Here is a 22,061-nt window from a genome sequence, read left to right as displayed (position 1 = left end):
GGAGAAACTCGGAAGTTTTTAGCTTCTTTGCCGAGCATCCACAACAATGAACCACAAAAACATTAAAAAAAACATACATAGTCAGCTGTCACATTATAAAAACACTATTCTTTAAAAACATTCAAAACCCACCCAATAATGAATCCTAAAAATACCCCCACCCTGGCCCCACCACATACACACATCACCCGTTTTTTTCTAGTTTTTGTCCAGTAACATCTCTGAAAAATGAACACTAAGGATGGTTCTCACAATACACACAAACTAATGACATGAAAAAAACACCAAAAGCAACCTTCAAAGACATGCTAGTGTGGATGCTCTTTACTTTATCATTTCTCGGTAGGCGAAGAATGACACCTCGACAAAGAAGGTAGTCAAACATCCCGCAGTTAAGGCCATCACTTGCTTGGTGGCACCTTAATGTAAATACATGACAACAATGATGATCACATCATCCGTGGGTAATTTTTTACAACTTTCACAACAAACTTCATGGTTGAACATAATCTAGTCGCAGCGCGTGGAGGAAAAATACTAGTTGGTCTTTAAACAACAACCCAAAGCATCCAAGTACCAGCCACAACGTCCATAGAACCCATCAAACAAACCCACGTCCCATGATTCAGAAAAATGAGTGTCAAACATCCACTCCTCACCGACAGGACCATGCGTATATTTATTTGTCACAAAACACAATGTGGTGACTAAATCAAGGTTTTCACGCCTCCCCACAGTTCCGTATATCCTAATTATCTCTTCTTCGGCATCAAAGTCCATCTGTGGGAATCAACGATTCTCATGTTAACCATCTATAAATTAAATTTTGATCCTTACTTCCTTAGGTTAGTATGTTAGTCTGATGGACTCTAATTTATAACACAACTTTCATTCAAAAACTAACAAAGGGTTAAGAGTTAGATAACCTGAGTCATTTGAGTCTTGTGGTTGTGGTCATGATACCAACCATAGTGTCTAGAAGAAAGCAACAAGCCATTGCAATCTTCCAGTTCAAAGGTGAGTGAATGAATCCATTCACCATGATTTATCTTTATCTTCCTCAGCTTTTGATTGCTCTCGAGCCGAAAGTAAAATAAAGACCCACCCGTCTTTGATCCCCATAACTCGGTTCGTCGACCCTAGCATCAAAAACACATGAAATTAGTGTTTTTTTATCACAGAAAAATTACAATCGAAAATTAAGGAAATGAGATATTACTTACAACTTCTGAGAGTGAATTGATTATCCGTGTATCCTGATATTCAACACACAAAGTTTGCGATTGTAAGTTCATATTCCAACAAGATCGAAACTTATTTACAATCTAATTCTAAATATTTTATTAATAACTTACAAGTTGATGTTCTAAAGCGATTTCTAAATCTTTGACAATGACATCCATCGTTGGGCGTTGTTTGCGAGTTTTATTCAGGCATCGGAGAGCAGTCTTGACTAATATTTCTAACGAAAACGGCCTCATTTGCTCTTGCAGATTATGGGATATGATGTTGTGTAATGTCCCCTTCTTTTGATGAGACTTCACTAATTCAGATAGAAATCTACGCTCGACTTCATATTCCAAAATGGTTGCAACTCTCCCGCACAGGACTTCAAATAATACTACTCCAAAAGAATACACGTCAGATTCTTTTGTAAGTAATCCTGTCTTAAAATACACTGGATCAAGATAGCCAAGTGTGCCACAAACATTAGTGACAACAAAACTGAATTGTTGATTAGCAAGAGCTACTTTAGACAATCCGAAATCCGAAATCTTAGCATCCCAATTGGCATCTAGCAAAATATTTGAACTTTTTATATCACGATGAATCACCCTGTGCTCTTCTCCCACGCCACAATGAAGATAATTGAGTCCCCGTGCCACACCTACACAAATACGCAGGCGTTGCTCACATGTAAGGTTTTCGGGGGCCAGATGGTCCTCGAGGCTTCCATTATCCTCGTATTTGTAGACAAGAACTTTCTCATTACCTTCGTCAGAGAATCCAAGTAGAGAAACGACGTTTTCATGTTTGTAACGAGCAAGCAAAAAAATCTCCATTAGGAACTCACGTTGTCCTTGCCCGCCCTTCACATCTAACCGCTTTACAGCGACAGTTGTACCTGGCTCACTTGATCTGGCGTACAAAGGGAGTCGACCTTTGTAGACCGCCCCAAATCCACCTTTTGCGAGTAAATATTCTTCATCAAAGTTGTTGGTGGCAAATTTTATGTCCTCAAGTGGGATGTTCATGTGATCTACTTTTGGAAGGGAAGTCATAATATGTGAAGTTTGTTTTCAAACAATGAAATGAAACAGCAAAAGAAAATGGCACTGACATTAAATCAAGGTTGACTCTAATCGTATAATAATATAATTACATCGTGTCCAGAATTTGAATATATGAATATAGAGACATGTTCATGCATTAAGTATGAATATAATTATTTTATTACTTTGGGTTTGCAACAAATAAAAATTAAATTAACGTGATAAGCAGTTATACATACAACATAGTGTAATTACAGCATGTAATTACACTATGATGTAATTACTTACATAATTAAACTATTTGTATGTATAATTACATTAGTTGATTCGTACAATTAGCACGCTTTTTCAGTTTGTACGTTAATTTTCTCCTTATTAATTATTAAGTGTTATTCTAAGGGTAGGTATAACGTATAAAATATATAGATATACAACGCACATTTGAATTTTATGAAAATATTTCAAAATCTAGCTGGCATAGAATAACTATATCAATTTCGTTCAATAATTATGTCCAGATTAGTAACTGAATATATAGTTATAATGCCTTTAAGAAGGAACAGCTATATTTGAGTTTGTTTATTGGCACTCATGAGTCTGAAATATGAAATTTAGAAACTCATTTTTTAGATTAGGAAGTTTCTTGGCTTGAAAAATTCAATTTAACAATGACTATAATTAGAATCAGGACCGTCCCGAGAATTATTGAAGATTTTTAGACATAGGCAAGAAAATAATTGGGCTTGAAGCAAATAAAGTTTTTTTTTTTTTTTTTTTTTTGGTTTTTGTTTTTTGTAAAAATTAAATCTTTAAATGGGCTTTTGGGTAATGGTTTGGGTTGTGCAATTTTTTATAATAAAAATGGCTTAAATGAATTGGGTAAGTTAATTGGCTAGAATATATAAAAATTCTTTAAAATATTTCAGGTCTACCTAGTTGTTCACACCGAAGATCGTCGCCCTCCCCGCCCCTAGAGCTTCCCCGGAATAGGATTTATGAAACATGTTAGTACATAATAAAGCTTTGTGGCAATATATGGAACCTTGAAGGAACCTTCGGATAATGACAATATTTTTTATTAGACTATACTGTATGTCACGTTAGCGTCATATCAACCTTAGCTTCTTTCACTCAATCAAGGTAATGGACCACTCCCATTTCACACTCTCCACTCTCTTTTTTTAAATAAAAATAAAATTCTTAGGTTTTCAAACAGTAATAAAAAAAACTAAAATTAATAAAAACTAATAACTAAATATCACAAAAAGAAAAAAAAATAGAAAGTAAATAATATTACTCAAACAGTAAAAAGATAACTAAATTTTACATTTGTAAATTGAAAATATGATGCAACTTCTACGCTAGTAATATTTTGATAAACTCACAAATTGTCTTGCTTTATCGTCTAGTATGAATTGTGTAATATATCATGCATATATCACATTTCTTAAATTTTTTTGGTATAAATTAACTTGTGCCAGATTAGCTATTATATGCAAATTACATGTTTTTTTCATATCAAATTATATTAGTAAAGCATTTGGTTATACTCTTATGAAATACTTGTATGCCTCTCTTAATTTTTATTCTTATTTATTTTTGTGGATTTTATGAGTCCATAGCATCGGCCATTAACGCCATATATATTGCCATGTATTTGTATATTGTCTATTATTGAGTTTACCACTCAAGGCTCAACATTAATAACTAGTGAGAGACAAAGTCATGAATCTAACTGATTAATTAAGTGTGGTATTCGCTAATTAACTAGAACCAAATAAAAGGTTTTCGTTTGTTAGCTCGTCGATGCAGCACTCTAGTGACGCCGTGACGTCATAGACTCATCATCATATAGCAGTCAACCAAAATAACCAAATGGTGTCTAAACCATTTATTGTCTTGTCATATACATCTCTTGTATTTGCTTTCTTCTATCTATGCAATAGAGAGCATTAAATCATGAAAATGCACTTTAACCAAATATTGACAACGGTTAACGGTTTAGTATTAGGAGCTGCCAAGCCTTATGTCTAGAGGACGATATCTGATTCTTACAGCACTATACTATAATTGTTTATCTCACTGCAGTTACTCACATTTAAGTTCCACAGCGGTTTGCCGGTTTGTACTCTTTAATTGTATGGACAAATTAGTGCATTTCGAAATTTTGTTTCCACAATTTATCTCTTTGAAACTAGTGATAACAAACGCTCTACGGTATACTTCTACACATATGTTAGTTTATCAATGCAGAAAACTTACATTTTACTTAAGTTTGTAATTACGCCAAGTAATTTGCACGGCAAACATGTTACAAAGGTTAGTGAACTTAACCTGCTGAGGCAAAATTATTCTGGTATGATTTAAACTTTATAATGTTAGCAATTGAAGATGTCATATATTTTATTGTCCGGAAGACAAGAGTTTGAGGACTGCTCGTTGATTTCATTTGGTAGCAAATTTTCAAGATTTAATATATATTGTAGTATGGAAGATACGAGGTGTTGAGGCGTGTTCATTGATTTCATTCAGTCGTAAATTTTCAAGATTTCATATATTTTGTAGTATGGAAGATACGAGGTTGATGAGTGTTCATTGATTTCATTCAGTAGCAAATTGTGCCAATTTCTTAGTTTGTTTTACTGTTTCAATTGGTAAGTAACCTTAAAGGATTCATAAGATGTATGGTTTCTAAAAGTTTTAATATTTGAAAGAGTTTAATTTGAGTGTTTGTCAATCATATGATCCATTGTTAATAAAGGTTTCGAAGATATGCAATCAAGACATAACTTAAGATTTGTTATTTTAAAACTAGGGGAATGTTCATGTACATTTTAATCTTAACATGAGAACGTAGGAAATAATACAAATTTATAAAAAAATGAGAACATAAGAAGCAATACCAACTACAATACCAATCTACATAGACAATGATTTATAGTAACAAAGAAATGAACCTAAAAATTACAAAAAAAATAATCAAAATCAAGAACAAATTAATAACAACAAATACCAACAAATACTTATAACAACAAAAGAAAACATTTAATAATAACAACAAAATATAAATCAACAAATATTTATAATGTCTTATAATCGAAAATTAGCAAATACGCACAAAAAATAACAGCAAACATCTATAAAAATAAACCTAATAATAACAGCAAATTAGTTCTCACCGTTTTCATGTTAAGAATAAAATGTATTTGATCCTGTTTCTTTAAAACTAATCAAGGGATATAATAAATCAATAGAAACGTTTTGGTTAAATTAGTGTTTATGTGGTGAAGGAAATAACAGGATTGAGTGACTTGTTACGGTTTTAAAAGAGATATATAAAGAATCATGAAAACAAAAGTTTTGATGTCAAAAACAGAATCTGGTAATTTTTGAAACAATCAAATTTATTTACTCCATATTGTTGGGTTATCGAGGCTAGATTGGTATCGGGCCCGGTTCGTTTTAGAAGACTTAATTAGTGGCAGAAAATTAAAAGAGGGAGGGGGGGGGGGGGGCGGTTTGGTTTTACTCCAATTTATATTAGTCCCATATATTTGTTTTCTTGGGAAACAAGTTGTTAACCCTAATATCTATACTCTCTAATAAAATTTTGTCACTTGTCACTCCTACGTTAAAACTCACCATTTTTAACAAATTTATAATAGTAAAATAATAGTTACCATCTAAACTTATGCTTCAAATTTGTTAATTTAGTATTACTTCCTGTTTTTTCAAACATTTGGTATTTATAATCATCTTTTACTTTAAAATTGTTTTAATGATTATTATACAACGACTGTATTAATAGTGTTTACGGGTTTATTGTTTCTTGCATAATGATTATTTATTACATATTGTATTTTCAAGAACTGCTCATGTAGTACACGGACCTCAAACTAGTGTAATTATAAATAGTTATCTTGTACTTGTAATTCCTTAGCACGAATGGTGAGAGGCAGAGCAATAAAGAGTTTCTTGGTTGTAGCCCATAGATGTAGGTCAGTTTAGACCGAACCACGCTATATCCTCGTGTTCATTTATCGCTTGCGTGTGTGTGTGTGTGTGCAAGATCCTAACATATATAGCACAAGAGTCTTTACTTGATCCGGGATATGTGATGTATATCATATTCCATAGTGATCGACTAATAAGTCGTTTCATGGCAGACACCTCGACAAAGATGGTAGCCAAGCATCCGTACGCCTTCACCGACTTGGTGACCACACCTTAATGTTTAAATCAATAACATGTAATTCATCTTTTTAGAAAACATTGGGAAGGTAGTGTAGAATATGTAGATACATGACAACAATGATGGGTTTTTGAGGTATGAAATGGTAGCAAGAATGGGTGTAATGTATAAGCCATCATATGTGGGTAAATTTTTGCAACTTTCACAACAAACTTCATGGTTAAAACACAAATATGAACCATATAAGTACTTACACTTATTGTTAAGTAATACATATGGTTTTAACGCGTGTTTAGCTTAAATTAAATTCTTCAACGATTTTGCCAAATGTCAACAAAGTCGTGTATATTTCCGACAAAATGCTAGTTGGTCTTTAAACAGCAACCCACAGCATCCAAGTACCTGCCACAACGTCCATAGAACCCATCGAACAAACCCATGTCCCATGATTCTGAAAAATGAGTGTCATTCATCCCCTCTTCACCATAAGGACCAAAGTCACATTGGCTTGTCACAATACACAATTTGGTGACTAAATCAAGGCCTTCACGCCTCCCCACAGTTCCGTACATCCCAATTATCTCTACTTCGGCTCTAAGTCTCATCTGTGGGAATTAACAATTTTCATGTTAAACATTTATAAAATCTTGATCCTTAGGTTAGTATATGTTAGTCTAATAGACTCTAATTTTATAACTCGGACCAATGGCCAGATTTAATAACTTGATGGCATCATAATTATTTTAAACTTATTCGAAAATTACATAAAGTTTAGATACCATTATATTATGAGTTTGATAAAAGTATGTTGTTATTATATATATTTAAAAACAAAAAAATGTGTTGGTTTCTCAAGAAGACAAAATATAAAAACATTTTCAAGAAAAATAAATAAAGTATTAGAAAGAGTATTTAATTCATAGTGTATAGATCAAATACTGGTGACTTTAGCGAGTGCATGAATCCAGTCACCGTGAATCATCCTTATTTTCCTCACTCTTTGATTACTCCTAAGTCGAAAGCAAAATAAAGACCCACCTGTCTCGGATCCCCATAACCTGGTTCGTGGACCCTAGGGTCAGACACATAGTTATTGTAATAACTGGATCCTTTTTATAACGAGATATGTTTTAAAAATATTATATATATATATATTACAATCGAAAATTAAGAAAACGATTACTTACAACTTCCGAGAGTGAATTGATTATTCGTGCATCCTAATATTCAATACACAAAGTTAGTGATTGTAAGCTCAAAACTTATTAACAATCTAATTTAAAAATATCATGATAACTTACACGTTGATGTTCTAAAGCGATTTCTAAATCTTTGACAATTAAATCCATTGTTGGGCGTTGTTCGCGATCATTATTCAGGCATTGGAAAGCAATATTGGTGAATGCTTCTAACGAGTGAGGCTCCATTTGCTTTAGCAGTCAGGGACTATGATGTTGTGTAATGTACCATTCTCTTGATGAAACTGCACCAATCCAGATAGAAATCTACGTTGGTCTTCGTGTTTCATAATACAAGCAACTCTCCCGCACAAGACTTCAAATAATACAACTCCAAAAGAATATACATCAGATTCTTTTGTAAGTACCCCCGTTCTATGGTATTGTGGATCAAGATAGCCAAACGTGCCACAAGAAAAGTGAACTGTTGATTAGCGGGACCTAGTTTAGACAATCCGAAATCCGAGATCTTAGCTTCCCACTTCGCATCTAGCAAGATATTTGAACTCTTTATGTCACGATGGATCACCCTATGCTCTTTTCCCACACCACTATGAAGATAATTGAGTCCTCGTGCTGCACTGAAACAAATATGTAGGCGTTGCTCCCATGTGAGGTTTTTGGAGTCCAGATGTTTTTCGAGGCTTCCATTATCCTCATATTTGTAGACAAGAAGTTTCTCATTACCTTCGTCAGAGAATTCAACTAGAGAAACAAGGCTGTCATGTTTGTAACTAACAAGTATAGCAATCTCCATTAGGAACTCGCGTTCTCCTTGCCTGCCCTTCACGTCTAGCCGCTTTACAGCGACAGCTGTACCTAGCTCACTTGATCTGGCGGATGAGGGGAGTTGACCTTTGTAGAGCGGCCCAAATCCACCTTTCCCGAGTAAATTTTGGTCAGCAAAGTTGTTGGTGACATATTTGATGTCCTCAAATGGGATTCTTAAGTGGTCTATTTTTTGAAGGAGAGGCATGATATGTGAATATTGTTTTCATATTATGAAATGAAATGGCAACTTAAACTGAGTTGACATTAAATTAAGGTTATGTACAGATTTGACAGCAAATCAAGTTGACTATAACCTTATATAATTACATCTTTTTTGATATATGAATGTAGAAACATGTGCATTAAGTGTGAATATGTATTTGATTTTGTTTATTTTGAATCTATATGAAATTTAAAAATTCAGTTTTAGACTAGGAAGTTTCTTATATTAAGGAATTCAATTCAACCTGTTGACTAATTAAAATTAGCATTCAGGCCGTCCACGAGAAATAGCAGTTTGCCCGTCCACTGGACAGGAATATCAACGCAGTAAGGTGATACTAACATTAAGTCAATAACACATGGAAACAACTGATCATATAAAATCATAAGTCTAGCTACAAAATGATAGTACTTAAAAACACAATATTAAAACATTAAGCGATACGGTCCTCAATCAAGATCAACTCGATTTACAATACGAGCATTGTTAGTCCTCCTCTTAATAGGCACCCAAGCCTCTTGTGATTCATCTTCCGAACTTGCAATCTCTATCACATCCTCCCATTTTCACTTATCGAGTGCGCGAGACCGTTTCTTGAGTCAGTCAGCATTGTGATTCTAAGACATAATATGTTAATTAACTGTTAGTTATTTTCAAGTAAACACAAGTAAGAAATAAGTACATCATCCTTAATGTCGACAACAATATCCTTTTGGCAAGAACAATACAGTGGGATTTTATCAAAGTCATTCAAGTCCCCCCCAAAATGAATCTTCTTCCTGTTAGTAGCATAATGGTACATGTGTTAGCATTTGATTTGAGTACGCTAGCCAGCAAATAAGCAAGTTAAGCTGTTACCTGTTTAATATAAGTGGGTTCACCAACGACCTTCTCAGGTTTGTGCAACTAAAAACACAAATGAAAACCAGTTAGGAAGTTCGCGTAACACACAAACGATATTTACAAGTTAGATCTTTACAATTAAGGAAACAATAACACATAAAAAAATAAAAAAATAATGATAATAAAAAAAACCATTGATCTGTTGGTACTGTTTTTGAGTTTTCGTAGAAACTTAGTATATATACAAAGACACAATCATGGTATCAAATTTCATATATATTATGTAATATCAAAATAATAAAAGTTCAGCAATAACAACAACAAAAACACATTAGAAACTCAAATAACTTAAACATGCTTTCCACCACATGTACCTCATAAAGCTTACCTCCTGTTTCAATAACTTTGTTCTACAAGTAGGAAGATATCAATCGTTAGAGGATAAAGTATAAGAAACTTAGAAACAAAAAACTGAATTAAATACCTCCTCATCATACAGATGTGTGATGATTTAACTCTTTATTCATGACGGAAGCACTTAGCAACACAATTAAAAATGAACCTCATAACTACATTTATAAGCAATCAAAATCCAATTATATATATAGAGTGGTATGCACTACAATTTAGCAACTGCAACACCACATCCCAACTTTATAGGAACTACAATATATACATTAACTGTTATGAACGAAAATAAAAGTATGTAACTACCCACTAGTACACTTATTCCCTTCCAACACATTTGATCCACCACACAAAATTACCCAATACATACATAATGTGGACATGGGTAGTGAGAAGTTAAAACTAAATGCACTTTTTTAGGTGGTAGAATTTAGTTTAATTATACCAATAGTCGAGTGGGAATAACTATGTCTAGTAGTGGGTGGTTACCAATCTAAATGGGTTAGTGGGGTAGACCGGGTAGTTATATGTAATGAAAAGTAACCGCTTTTTAATTCATCCTTATCAAACGGCCCATATTCAATCTTTGATCTTATCGGACGGCCATAATTAAATCTCACTCTTCTGTAACCTATTATTATAATTATTGAAAATGTTTAGACAGAAATCAAGAAAATATTTGGGTATTAAATAAAAGGGTTTCTTTTTATGTTTAAACAATTAAATATTCAAACATGTTCTTTGGTTTATTAGAGGGGAAGAGACACTCATGGTACTACTCATTCACCGGCCAATCATACACTATTATTACATTTCTACCCTCAAGTATCCACAAACCAGAAAATAACTAGAAACACATACCCATAAGTATCATAATTTTTTTGTCATATATGTAATAAATTGATTATTAATGGGTGTTTTAATTAATTCAAACGTCTCCAACAAGCATATAAATACATGGTAAACCTTTGCCACAAATTGTAACTTGGCAAACTACCCATATAGTTAGGGGTGGGTTTGACATGTGGTAAACTACCCATGAACCTTACCCACACTAGTGCCTCGGCCCCTCTTATGATTTGGGTTGTACAAATTTCTTTTATTATTATTATGTAATTAAGAATTATGTAATTGATTTTTTTAGTTTGGGGAAATATGTAATTAAGAATTTTTAAGAAAGAAAAAATATGTAATTGATTTTTTGACTGAGGAAATATGTAATTGATGAGCTTAGCAAGAGAAAATATGTAAAAATCTCTTGTTTAAAATGTAATTTATATTTCTATGCAACTTGTTACTTTAAAACATGTGAAGTTTGGGTTATACAAGAGAAATATGTAATTAAAAATTAAGAAAAGAAAATACATAATTCATTTTTATGATGGAAGAAATATATAATTGATGAGCTTAGCAAAGGAAAATATGTAAAAAAATCTCTTGTTTTAAAATGTAATTTTTAATTCTATGTGACTTGTTACTTAAAAACAAGTGAAAACACGGGAAATTAGGTTGTAAAAATTTCTTTTTTATTATTATTATTATTATTATTATTATTATGTAATTAAGAATTATGTAATTGATTTTTTTTAGTTTGGAGAAATATGTAATTAAGAATTAAGAAAAGAAAATATGTAATTCATATTTATGATTAAAGAAATATATAATTGATGAGCTTAGCAAAGGAAAATATGTAAAAATCCCTAATTTTAAAGCGTAACTGTTAATTAATTCTATGCGACTTGTTACCTACAAAACAAGTAGTTTGTCTTAAAAACGTGTGATTTATGCCCCCCCCCCCCCCTTTCGAGCACACACCATTCTTTCTTGTCAAACCAAAGGGTTGCGACAAGCAACCCCAAACACCCCGTATTAACGTACAGTAAATATCGCACCTTTTGTGTAATATTACAACAGTTTACACTTTTTAGCACAATTAAAACTCCTGACTCAGCAGTTACAACCAAATTTATCATTAGCAAAAGGAATACACATTTGGATTGTTGAAACCAAACAACCTCCTAATGATTTATGACATAAAGCAGCAGCAGCAGAACTTACAAAAGTGTTGATAATCCTTGGACATGTGATGAATTTTGAGAAACAAAACAATTAATGAGATCCATGTCTGTCTGTGGAACAATATAAGTACATGGCTGAACAAATCAAAATTTTCCATCTAATTCTTTTTTTCCTAAAATAAGTGCGGCTAGTTTTGTTGTTGATGGTATTTTAGAACATCCGTTGTATTCAAATCGAAGACCTTGCTAATGTCTTTTAATGTACACTTGCTTACATCATTTCCGTCTCCGATCAGTCTTTCAAGCTCCTCAGATGCTTGCATTACCTGCACAAACATTTACATTTTATTGTGAAATGATAATAATGCATTAAATGAGGTTACAAAATAATTGATCAAAAATATGCAGGCTTCTCACTGTGTTCATTAACCGGTTCGTTAACGCAGATTTCATATGGTTTCTTGGGCTTAATTCAAGATTAATTTGTTTTTTTTTTCAGATTTACTGAAATGCCAATATGTTTAATAGTGAGGGCTTATTTTACTTAAATGATAGACTGTATCAAATATATATACATGAATACATTAAGTCATTTAATAATATGCAAATCTATACTTAAAACATTAAATTATAGGGAGACACTCTACATTATTACATATAACATATTAATGTTTCATTTTGCTTACTAACAAAATAAAAGCATAAAAAGTACATATAAAAAACCTTGCATGTCAAGTAAGCAAACATGCAACTCTACAACAAATACTATAAACACTAGTCAATAAATCACAGATAAAAATACTAAATAAAATAAAACCATACAATCATTAAAACTATAACATATTACTAAAACGTCCAAATAACATATTATTATGACCTGGTTTGGTTGACTGGAATGGACAAGGTAATGAAATCAGAAATGCAATGGAATGGATCATTACATTTCATTATCATGTTAAGTTGAAGGAATAGAATGTTTTTTCATGTAATTTTTTACATTATGTAAGAAGATGTATAAATTTATCTCTACTTCATACAACATTTAATAGAAGTTATTGATTTTTTTAATATATAAATCATAAATCATACATATTAAACATAATTAAGCCCATTAAAAACGTAACTCGGATTATAGAGGCATATTTTCTAATTAATGTTGGCAGAAAAAATAGGTTAAAGTTATGATTTTTGAAACATATTTCTGTTATTGAAGATCACAGAAACAAAATGGAAGATGAAATAAACGATAGGAATTCCCCCCCCCCCCCTCTTTGGGTGTGGGATGAGATTGCTTATATACATATTGCCTTTTAAAAAAGAAGCAGTTGGAATATGCCACTTCAAACAATTTACCCAAAACATCTTATCACCTCAAATAAGCAGTTGAGTTAAGCAATACCAAACACCCTAACAACAGTTTACTACCGTATCATATCAACACATAATGTGCATATAAACAGTTCTACCAACATTTTATTCACAATACCAAACACTATCTGATAGATCAAAAGCTTTGGTAAACAAAGACTATGAGGTGTAATTTACCAGTGGAGGGTGAGTTTCCTCATCCGAGTCATTTTCTGATTCTTCATTCCCATGGTCTTTCTCAGAAGAGTTCTGATTCGTTGAGGAATCCGATACCAGCTCAAGAAGTTTCTCACTTCCCTGAAGATATAGACAAAGTGAGTGTACACACATCACAACATAATTCATATTAAAAAAAACTTGGGATGCATGCAAAATTATGACATGAGATATAACAATATGACATCATGGATAGGTTAACCAAGTAACAAAAGATCATTAAAGAACCATAATAAAGCAACTAATGACTCATAATGGGTTTTAGAAGCTTAACTAACCTTGAGAGCTCTCCAGTGGGAATAGGTGCGAAATAATATCCAAAAGAAGGGTACATTTGGCAAAGGTAGAACCTAATAAAAAAAAGAAGGTAAATCTGTGCAGGAAGAACTATAAAAAAACAAGCCTTACAGCAGCCTAACACTGATTAAAAGTGAACGAATAGTATATCAAAAATGAACTTTAATTTATCTCAAAAATAATAAAATTCTATGTGATACAAATTTTGCAGAACAAGAAATTATATATATTGTTTATTATCAATGCCAGCTGTGGATAGATATACATACAGCAAAAGCAGAGGTGACTGGGAGCAGTGTGACAGATCCATAAAAGTAATTCTTATGAACAATAGTCCCCCTGCAGATTAGAAAGAAAAAAAATTATAAATTTAACATCAAAATATATATCAATGCCTTGGATAAAACAAACTAATTACAGAAAGACAAAAATTATAGGTGCCGATATAACGAATACATTTATAAGTTGAAACCTACAAAATATCCGTCAAATTGCCATAATAGCAAAACAAACTATCAAATAGTTATTCATGTAACTATACAAGTAATGACTTGTATTAACAAGAACAAATACAACAAGGCTAAATTGTAATTATCAATAAAAACTTTCGAATATATAAAACTTACTTTAAAGCCATATGTCTTAGTCTTCGTCGAACAAGCCTCGGATTTAAACTTCAAACAAAATCAAACACAAAGAGTCAGTATGCAGTGATGTCCAGCATTATCTTTATACGAATTTGATCATTTAAACTTGTTAAAAAAACATCCAAAAACTTAGAGTACTAAAAATATGATGATAATAAAGATAAACCAAAACAAACCTTGATGGGAATACAACCTCCACACCAGTTAACTGCTTCGGAATCGATTTCAAAAATATCTCAGAAGGCTTAACACGTGACAAAAGCTTTAATCCCAAACTACATATCATAATCAATAAAAAAACACACTCAATTCTTCATATCACATTATCACATAATAACATAATATAAGAACACAAAATAATAACTATTATACCTATGAATATAAGTTTTCAAGAAGTTTTGATACTGAAATCGACTCGATTATTTTGTTTTTGAGTTCGATCGTGCCGGTTAGAATCAACAAAACAAAAACAATCAACTCCTCATATTACATTATCACATAAATAACATAAAGTCAACATCACACAACAACACAAAATAATAATATCAATTATACCTATGAATTTAAGTTTTCAGGAAGTTTTGATATTGAATCGACTTGATTATTTTGTTTTCGAGTTCTATTGTGCCAGCTAGAATCAACAAAAATAACAAAATCACTTCCTCATATCACATTATCGCATAATAACATCAACATCACAAAATAATAATAATAATAATAATAATAACAATAATAATAACAACAATAATTATTATTATTATTATACCTATGAATTTAAGTTTTCAGGAAGTTTTGATACTGAAACCGACTTTGATTATTTCGTTTTTGAGTTTGATCATGCCGGTTAGAATCAACAACAAAAATAACACAATCAATCGCTCAATGATCGTACCACATAATAACATCAACATCACACAACAACACAAAAAAGTAATTATTATCATTGTACCAATATATTCAAGTTTTCAGGAAGCTTTGAACTGAAACCGACTTGATTATTTCGTTTTTGAGTTCGATCGTGCCAGTTAGAATCAATCAACAAAAATAACACAAATCAATTCCTTATATCACATTATCACATAGCAACACAAAAAAATTAATCATAACAATAATAAGTTAATAACTATACCTATGAATTTAAATTTTCATGAAGTTTTAATACTGAAACCGACTTGAATATTTTGTTTTTTAAACAAAAATAAAACACAATCAGTTCCTCATATCACATTATCACATAATAACATCAACATCACCTAACAACACAAAATAATATTAATAATAATAATAATAATAGTAACAACAACAACAACTATTATTATACCTATGAATTTTACTCTTAAAACTCCCCGGAGGCGCCTTCTCGAGTCCGGACCACGCCTTATTCATCTACACAAACAATAACAAAATCAATACACATATAATAATAAATGATCATTAACATAATAATAATAATAACATGAAATAACAGTGTGCCTTATTCGCTGCGAAATCGATACAGAGCTCGACGTTAGCGGCAGTCAATTTATTCGAATTGGAAGAAATCTTCTGCCAGAGGTGTTTAAAGGTGTCTGGAGACTGTGAGGATTGAGATTGTGTGTTTGACCGGTCAACGGATCGAATGAAGCACCAGTTCCTCCTGCCTTTGATCGGAAACACTAATAACCTAGCTCTCATGATGATTGATTAATCGACACGGTGAAATTGAAATTGATTGTTTGTTGTTATCACTGGTGGAATGAATTGGAATGGAATGAGTAACAGAATAATAATAATAATAATAACTGAATTCTGTTGTGGTTTGTTAATTCAGTTGAATCAGAGGAAATGAATATGAATTGGAATGTGAATGTGAATGTGAAGATGGGAGCGTATAAGCAGCGGCGAGATTATTTCTGCTTAGTGCTATATCGGTGACTCAGATGACCGAAGTATTTTAATTATTGGTCCTTTTGCTATTTTTTGTTTTCAGGTAGTTCCCTTTTGTTATTTGAAAGATACAGGTTGAGTCCCAACTTATATCTATTTTTTTTTTAGTGAAGTGCGGTTTTCGTCCATGTGCTTTGACGAAATATGTGATTTTAGTTCAATGGTTTTATTTTATTCACAATTAAACTCGACCCCACTAACCCTGTCAAGTTTGGTCATTAAAACCATCAACTAAGCAGTTAATGCGGAAAAATATCGGATATCGGTCAAGGGCCGATATCTGAGACATCTGTTATCGCATTGGTAATTTTTATTTCATGTAAAATTAATATATATAGCAATTTAACACTAATAATTCAGTATAGTCTCCTACCATTAACAAATTAACCTTTTGCAAATTGCAAAACAATAACAATCGTAGCAAGTAAGAATTGATTAAGACTTAAAGCACTAATATTGAACACTAAAAGCTTATAATAAAGACTTAAAACACTGATGTCGGAAATATAGGTGATATATTGGTCATATATTAGTCCAATATCGGTCGAATATCGTTGATATTATCGGTACCGATATTCTGATTTATATATCGTCAAGGGACCGATAACCGATATATCGGCGATATCGACTGCATAGCCCATCAACGTGCCCCTCACGTGATTGACGGGCTTTAATGGCCAAACTTGACGGAGTTAATAGGGTCGGGTTTAATTGCAAGTGAAATGAAATCACAGAGACGAAAACCGCAAATTTGAAACTATTTGACTAAAATAGCAGATTTAGTCAAACCACATGGACGAAAACCGCACTTTGCTCATTTCTTTTTTTATAATAATTAGGTTGTTAAAAATTAAATAATTATAAAACTATAAATATGTGAATGAAGTTATCTAGTAGGTTGGTTTGCATACCTTAACAATACAATTTTGATAACGTTCGATCTTAAACCATGTACAGTGGTGCAAGTTAAAGGGCCAAGTTAAAGTAGCACATCCTTGTCACGTAGACAGTCATGCTTTAACTAACCCACTACTTAACAATGATTTACATACCTTAACAATAATATTATATTTATCTCTTTAAAAATAAAAACTTGTATTGTGAACTGAGTGAGTTATGTATGTGGAGAGTTCAGACCTTTTTTTTACTGTAAAAAAGGACACAACAGAACCTACACTTTTAACACCGGGCGCTTTGCGTACATGAAGCTCATGTCTCGATTTTTGTAACCTAAACGTCTCAAAGCGTTTCACGCTGACTTGTTTGACCCGTTTAAAATATTCGATTTGGGTCACTTTCATAACTTATACTAATATTATCCTATAATGTGAAGTGATGTTGAAATAAAACACAACTAGATACACACCATATGAAAAGAATGTTAGATGGTACAAAAATGGAAGCATAGATTAAAAGAGAACAGGTATCATATGCTTTTGTGTCTAGAATTATATTATCTTGCACAACAAACAACTACTATTACTACTTCTACTGGTCCTCATCTTCGTCTTCATCTTGATATTCGACTTCAACCAGCCTCCCACAAACCCATCGTTTCCCCTTGCCGCCTTTTCCCTGTTTCTCACCATCACTCCGTAACGACAATGATGGTGATGGTGGTGGAGATGGCAATGATAATGATGGTGGTGATGGTGATGGTGCTATTGACGATGATAGGTCAGTATGCACTGATCCATTAACATTCGCCTGCAGGCCCGTCTCACCAAGCTTTTCAATTTCTACAGATGGATAACCGTTCACTCGTTCTCCTCGCTCTATTTCCTTTACACCTTCAACTATCTCCTCGTCAGAACCGGCCTCTAGAGCTCCACTATTACCCGTCTCTATAGACTTAATATAACTCATAGCTTCAGCAATCAACTTCCTGGTTTCAATCAAAGACGCTTCAGCCACTGGACTCATTGCTGCAGCCGCCTCTAACGCCTCTGCAGCTCTCTGCGCTTCACCGATCAAAATACTGAAAGAAATAATAAATTTTTAACATCCCAATACATTTTTAAGTGATCAAAAATAAAAAAAATAAAAAAAAGGTGTGATTTGAAAGATGAACTCACTTGGCTCTTAAGATAGCTTCACTTATTTTGGGATCTGAAGCCGCTCTTTGTGCTCTAATACTCTTTATCATCTCTAACTTGTATCTAGCTTGTGGATCTTTAAATCTCGCCTGTGGCACCTTTACGGGTTTGACTTTAGGTGGTTGACTTCTACCCTTGAGATTATTATACAACCCGTCGCTCTTCTTCACGGGTCTGACCCTTTTAGCTTCCTTCTTTTTTGTCCCCCAGTCAGGATCTCTAGGCTCGGAAAGATTCTTGCCACGTTGCTTAGCTATGCCGCTGTAAACCCGATCGCGATATGCCTGCAACATAAAAATAAAAACTTTATCCATAAATTATGAATCAAAATGAAACTGATTTATGTGAGACAGAAACTTACAGGGTCGGCCCATTTTGCAGCAATGGCTTCTGAGATTTTCCTTCTTTGTTCAAGGGTTTTTGGGGCTCTTCCGCCTGGGCCCGGCCCACGTTTTTTCTTTCTTGATTCGATGCCTTCTCTAAACTCCTTACCGAGTTGTTGGTTAATAATTTCATATGAGTCCCACTGTAATTCTTCCTCGCCAGAAAGGCCCTTTCTGGAGGCTTCTGCAATTAGGTCAAGCCACTCGCGGTGGCACCGAGCTATCATTCTCCGGGTGAACCTCTTCCGGTCCCACGTGAGCTTGACTGCAGCTGCAATCTTTAATCTTGTCTCGCGACTGCACAATGTTTTACATGTTTTAAAGAATCATGATTCAACTGTCAACATCAACGTTAACGTGAAAAGGTTAAAGATATAGAGTTGACAAATAATAAGGAAAAAAAGACATACGTTTGATTATGTATTCCCTTAAGCAGTTTCATCTTGACCTGCAATGACAGATTGTAATTAGGGGTGAAAATCATGACCCATTCTTTACTAAACAGATTGATTTGGATTACAAAAAATGTTTGCAAACAGGTTCATTTGGTAACTCAAATTAGGCCTGTAAACAAACTGAACGAACATGAAGGGTTTATGTTTGTTTGTTTAACTTTAACCAAACAAACGATTGAACATGAACAACTAAACAAACAGAGTTTTCTGTTTGCGTGCCTTTATTATGAGAATGGACATGTCCATGTTCGTTTATGCTTGTCCGTTAACAGTATAAATGAACATAACTGCACATATGTGAATGAGCATAAACAAACATAACTACATAAGGAGTGAAGACCATATAAAAGTAAACGTGAAAATCAACATAATGGGCCTAAAAGTTCAATAAAACTATACTAAATTGTAATGGACCTAAAAAAATTTAATAATTACACACGAAAGAAATTAAAAAGAAAAGAAGCATAAAGTAGCAAACATATATAAACATACACAAACTTGTATAAACGAACGTCAATGGACATAAACAAACGAACGAACGATACATGTGTTCATGTTCATTCGCTTACCTAAACAAATGAATGTTGAAAAACGAACGTAAACAAACAAACGTAAACGGACATAAATGAATGAACGACACATGTGTTTATGTTCATTTGTTTACCTAAAACGAACAAAAAATGCTGTTCACGTTAACTCATTTATTAAATATAAGAGCATAAATGAACTTCCAACCGAACAGTACTTAACATTTGGTTCGTTAATCGTCTATAGGCCTATATCAAATTAATAATGGGTCAATTTAGGTCTACTTAAATTATATAATGGGTCAATTTGGATCTCAAATTCTACAACTGGTCAAAACAGGCACCAATGTAAACAGGTTCACACATATATGGCATTCAAACTGCAAACTGCAAGCTTACAGATTGAGATTCAAACATAAATCAAAATAATTAACCACCTGCGGAGAACGCATAGCAAGCCTCGTCCTCTCCCGTATCTTCTGTCGAGTTTCTGCAAATTTATTCATATTAATAAAACAAAGAAAAATAGACTTTAATAATCCTAATTCCTAAGTGACCTTCTGGCCGATAATAATCCTAATTCCTAAGTGACCTACTGGCCGATAATAATCCTAATTCCTAAGAGACCTACTGGCCGATAATAATCCATACTCACAGTTTTACCAATGATAATCCTAATATTCACTTTTGTTGCCAAGAGCCATCTCAGTAACATAATCATCACAGATTTATACTTAATTTTCACTCGATTTCTCTCACAATAACAATTATGAACACAACTGAGAAACGTACTAGCTAAGAGCTACGCAGTCGATATCACCGATATATCGGTAATATATTGGTTATCGGTCCCTTGATAAAATATCGGAGATATTAACCGATATTTGGCTGATATATCACCGATATTCCCGTTTTAAGTCTTAATTATCAGGTTTTAATGTTCAATGCTAGTGTTTTAAGACCATGTGTAGTGAATGGAGCTCCTTTGTGGGCGTTGTGCGACATATGGCGCCACATCAGCATAGGGGCTTTTTAGCTAAAAGGGGTGTAGTGAATGGAGGCCCAACAATCATTACCTTATTATTATTATTATTTATCAAAAAAAATAACATATAAAAAACCCACCAATCAGAACCAAACCCCCCCCCCAACCTGGCGCTGTGTAGGAAGTGCCCCTCCCCTCCATGGTGCCCATAGCGCCCCGGGGGGCGGTGTTCCCGGCGCTATGGGGGTGGGAAGCGCCCCACTACATATGGTCTAAGTCTAAATCAGTTCCTACTTGCTACGATTGTTAGTGTATTGCAAGTTGCAAAAGGTTAATGGCAGGTGAGTATACTGAATTATTAGTGTTAAATTGCTTCATATATGTATTTTAGATTATGTTAAAATTACTGATATTGGGCAGAGGTAAGGTTTTCTACATCCTACCCTCCTCAGACCCTACCATAGTTTTGTTGTTGCCTATTGGTGGGATATACTGAGTACGATGATGATTATTAAAATTACCGACATCTCACCGCGATAACTGATATCTCAAATATCCGATATTTTTCCGCATTAACTACTTAGGCTAAGAGTATTAATAATAACATGTAAATTGAGTTTAAAATCAATATATGACCTGGACTGTGTTTAACTCCTTTATTCCAAGCTTCTTTGCCTTTATTCGCCTTCGATATCCTCTTCCGTCTCAACAACTCCTTCTCATCTTGAACCGGTTGTTTCTCATCACTAGTAACCGTCTTCAGTGACGCATTAACATTATCATTATTATTACTATTATTATTTTCCTTATCGGTTTCCTTATCAGTAGACACAGGTTCAAGTGTAGCAACTGCTCTAACTATTAACCGGCCACGGTTCATCTGAATACTTGTAGGATTGTGGAAACTGTATCTATATCTCCGTCTGGTGGTATTTGAATTGCTGGATAGAAATGAAACATGATGAATTCGATTGAATCCAATTGAATTGCCAGATAGAGTACCTAATAAAGGCATGAGGAGGTCATTCAGTTAATAATTGAATTCAGAGTGTGTGTGTGTGTGTGTGTGTGTTATAAAAGTTAGGTAGGATTAGGGTTTCAGGTTATTGTTACAGATGGAAGATGACAAGAGGAAGAAGATAGCCACACATACACACCGGTAGTGAAGCAGGAAGATAAAGATTTTTATTTTATT

The 22,061-nt window shown here is 33.3% G+C and overlaps 3 protein-coding genes and 2 pseudogenes across 3 annotated transcripts; all 5 read right to left on the bottom strand.

The window, feature by feature from the left end:
• Positions 1 to 458: 458 nt before the first annotated feature.
• On the bottom strand, positions 459 to 8,674 carry LOC143537112 (agglutinin alpha chain-like). Its single transcript, XM_077030954.1, has 4 exons — positions 8,532 to 8,674; positions 1,224 to 2,125; positions 927 to 1,139; positions 459 to 780 (listed from the first exon to the last, which is right to left on the bottom strand). Exons 2-4 carry the CDS (start codon positions 1,293 to 1,295, stop codon positions 538 to 540), a joined length of 528 nt encoding a protein of 175 aa, XP_076887069.1. The 5' UTR covers positions 1,296 to 2,125; positions 8,532 to 8,674; the 3' UTR covers positions 459 to 537.
• LOC143535941 (receptor-like protein kinase HERK 1 pseudogene) lies at positions 1,344 to 2,282 on the bottom strand (annotated as a pseudogene).
• On the bottom strand, positions 7,990 to 8,679 carry LOC143535930 (receptor-like protein kinase HERK 1 pseudogene; annotated as a pseudogene).
• Positions 8,680 to 11,969: 3,290 nt separating this feature from the next.
• LOC143537103 (uncharacterized protein C23H3.12c-like) lies at positions 11,970 to 16,416 on the bottom strand. The gene is made up of 8 exons (XM_077030943.1): positions 15,968 to 16,416; positions 15,816 to 15,880; positions 14,671 to 14,769; positions 14,474 to 14,521; positions 14,117 to 14,186; positions 13,829 to 13,900; positions 13,512 to 13,631; positions 11,970 to 12,292 (listed from the first exon to the last, which is right to left on the bottom strand). Exons 1-8 carry the CDS (start codon positions 16,166 to 16,168, stop codon positions 12,155 to 12,157), a joined length of 813 nt encoding a protein of 270 aa, XP_076887058.1. The 5' UTR covers positions 16,169 to 16,416; the 3' UTR covers positions 11,970 to 12,154.
• Positions 16,417 to 17,894: 1,478 nt separating this feature from the next.
• Positions 17,895 to 22,061, bottom strand: LOC143538589 (uncharacterized). Its single transcript, XM_077032109.1, has 6 exons — positions 21,503 to 22,061; positions 20,319 to 20,371; positions 19,310 to 19,347; positions 18,878 to 19,196; positions 18,496 to 18,800; positions 17,895 to 18,398 (listed from the first exon to the last, which is right to left on the bottom strand). Exons 1-6 carry the CDS (start codon positions 21,879 to 21,881, stop codon positions 17,909 to 17,911), a joined length of 1,584 nt encoding a protein of 527 aa, XP_076888224.1. The 5' UTR covers positions 21,882 to 22,061; the 3' UTR covers positions 17,895 to 17,908.

Source organism: Bidens hawaiensis, unplaced genomic scaffold (genome assembly GCF_021521415.1).
Source record: "Bidens hawaiensis isolate Kalapana, Puna unplaced genomic scaffold, B.hawaiensis_p1.1 tig00000780_1, whole genome shotgun sequence".
NCBI lineage: Eukaryota > Viridiplantae > Streptophyta > Magnoliopsida > Asterales > Asteraceae > Bidens > Bidens hawaiensis.
This window is presented reverse-complemented; position numbering and strand designations above follow the sequence as displayed.